Genomic DNA, 2,965 nt, shown 5'->3' on the forward strand with positions numbered 1-2,965 from the left:
AACTCACAGAGATCCGCCTGCCTCTGCCTCCCAAGTGCTGGGATTAAAGGCGTGCGCCACCACCGCCCGGCGTGGATGGGGTTTTTAAATATTATTTTTTAGCACTTTGAAAGTCTTGGAAGTTCAGTTTCCTCATTTGGGGGGAATTTTAGCAATCTTATCTAAATGTGTATTTATTTCTATAAGCCTATGAAAATAAACGCAAGCAGCAGCCCACTCCTCCTCCCACGCCTGCCCCATGGCCTCTGTCTGCATCAGCTCCTGCCTCCAGGTTCCTGCCCTGTTTGAATTACTGTCCTGACTTTCTTCAGAGATGGAATGTGATATGGAAGTGTAAACCAAATGACCAGCCCTCCACCCCCACAAAACTCCAAAACTCCCTTAATCTGAGCTTGCTTGCTTCTTGTTAGTTTAATACTAGGAATCAAACCCAGAGCTTTGCGATGCTAGTCATTGCTCTACGTTTGAGCTTTATTTCCAGCCCGTGGTTTTATGAGACAGGGTTTTGCTGTGTAACCCATGCTGGCCTACAACTTATGATTCTGTGTCTGCCTACTGAGCGCTGGGATTACATGTGTATGGCGTCACTTTATGAGATTTTGATAATCTAATATGGTAATTCTATCCAGAGGTAGGAAAAGATTACACATTGCTACAGAAAATAAAGAACTAGAATTGTCAGTGTTGTGGCCATTGTCATTCATGACCATCTTCTCTTTCCTCCTTTTACTAGCACTTACTGTTCCATCCCCAAACTGATGCTTATCAGGGTCACACACTAACTCTTCCACGTATTAAGACAGTAGATTTATAAAATGTAAACTTTCCGAACTAGAAACTAGCATGCACATGCAAGAACACTCAGAGCTACACATTTAATTCTCACAGAGAATTCGTGCTTGAACTCATCCTTGCTCTCCTTGGTTTCTTCCCTGTCGCATACCTAGTAACAAGCCATTTAGCTAGAATAATTGCTGTGTTCCCTCGGTGAAGCACAGGCAGTGTCCAGTGATTATTTTTTTTTAACCAACTCGCTGCTCATCATCTTCAGCATGTGAACCAGGGCATCATTTGGAGTATGGAAGATTTCACGAAGCTTTCTACATTACGTAAACACTAGAAAGGTTTCTCACAGTAGCAATAGTGCCATTTCAAATGTCTATGTGTAGAATTTTGTGTCAAATAAAATCTCATGGAAATCAGAAAGGGGGCAGGATCTGGATGTTTGAAGTATCTATAGAAACAAACTGGCGTTTGGAATGATGCTTTAAAATAAGTTCTAAGTTCTAATACATTCTTGATAGTGTTATATCTAATCAGAAAGGCTCAAATAAAAGTGTAATAAAAGAGCAAGTGAATGTTGATAAAAGGCTAAAGTGATAGCACCAATACAGAAAAGTCACCGGGCGCCAGTGAGATCAGTGACAGTGGGTTTTGTGAAGCCAGATACCTTTAGTAGAGGCTTCTGCACTCCTCATTGTAAAATTGCGTTCTTAGAAAGGCAGCCACATCGCTGTGCCCAAAGCGTTGTGCATTTGTCTGTTTTACTTTGAGTTCTCATGACTAACAAGTGCCAAACCATATTGCAATAAAAAATAACCAACCTGTGGGGTATACATAGAGTCTGTTCAAAGAACCCAGTCTCCATCTTCTGTAAACTTGTCTTTAAGACCCCAGTGAGGTCTTAGTGAAATCAGTGTTTATTGGTATGACCTCAAGGAACCATGACCCCAGGGGACCATGACCCCAGGGGACTACAAGATTGGTTTTTTTTTTAATGATCCCCTAATTGTCATAGAAACATCATCTTATTCAGTATAACTACAATAGTCTGATCTTTGGAAACCACTGGATTTGTGAGTAGGAAAACACTACCAGTCATTCTGAATGTTTCCTTGTTACAGCACTTCACTTTCTGATCATTCTGGGCCATTCACTATATAATCCTTATAGGTGAAATTTGTTTTTCTTAAAACATGGGGGGTTTTATGGGACTAGATCTCAAAGGTTAGATGCTTGGCTGTAAAGACTCCCTTGGACTGCTTTTTGGTTGTTGGCTGTAGCAACATGTTTTCTTGCAGAGATGAAGCATCTGGTTTTTGTTATCTCAATGATGCTGTCCTGGGAATATTAAGATTGCGACGGAAATTTGACCGTATTCTCTATGTGGATTTGGATCTGCACCATGGAGATGGTAAGCCCTCAGTTTCAAAGATACTTTACTACTAGGACAGCAGGCTTTGATCAATAAAGCTACTTCTAGGCAACTAATAAAAGGAGAATTGCCTAATGCTATTGAAATATCCCCAATTGTCATTTCTGGGCTAGGTGGTGCATAGATTCCTCGGACTGAAACCATCCATTCCTTTCTCCCGCCCAAGCTGGGCAGGCTCCTGTCATTTCCTCTCTCCTGTCTCCTGAAGCTAAACTTTATAATAGAAAATGGAAGGATAGGAAGATCTCACTTGTGTTTACTCCAATGTCTGAGAAGCACTTTGGGGCCTTTGAATGGGTTTTTAGGGGAGCTCTTGGGTTAGAGGTGAGGATCTTCTCTCTCAAGGTACAATGGCTATAGGAAGGACCAACATTTGGGGGTTTTCATTGCAGGCTATCAGTTCACGGATTGATCACTTTCTTTGTGTTACCAACATATATAATCCTGGGATAGGAGTACATTGCTAGAAACAAAGAATTAAAGATAACAGAAAAGGATTAAAAACAAACACCACACACACTGAGAACCATTCTCCATGAATTTCTCACTACTTACCAGGGTGAGACACAGCCTTGATTTAAAATGTTCAAAGCCTCTTCAGTACCCATTACAGGGGGCAACATGTCACAGTGGATTATTTTTATATGACCAGTGAGCCAAAAATGAGTTTCCATTTTTATTTTTGTTGTTGTTGTTTGGGTTTTTTTGGGTGTTTTGTTTGTTTGGTTGGTTGGTTGGTTGGTTTTTTTT

General features: G+C 40.8%; 1 protein-coding gene across 1 annotated transcript in view; it reads left to right on the forward strand.

The window, feature by feature from the left end:
• The window catches only part of Hdac8 (histone deacetylase 8), a 221,761-nt gene that overhangs the window by 66,888 nt on the left and 151,908 nt on the right, over positions 1-2,965 (forward strand). The window contains exon 5 of the mRNA XM_005358548.3: positions 2,082-2,194. Coding sequence (XP_005358605.1) covers positions 2,082-2,194 — 113 coding nt within the window. The remainder of the gene's footprint in view (positions 1-2,081; positions 2,195-2,965) is intronic.

The sequence above is a fragment of the Microtus ochrogaster genome, chromosome X (assembly GCF_000317375.1).
Source record: "Microtus ochrogaster isolate Prairie Vole_2 chromosome X, MicOch1.0, whole genome shotgun sequence".
Classification (NCBI taxonomy): Eukaryota; Metazoa; Chordata; class Mammalia; order Rodentia; family Cricetidae; genus Microtus; species Microtus ochrogaster.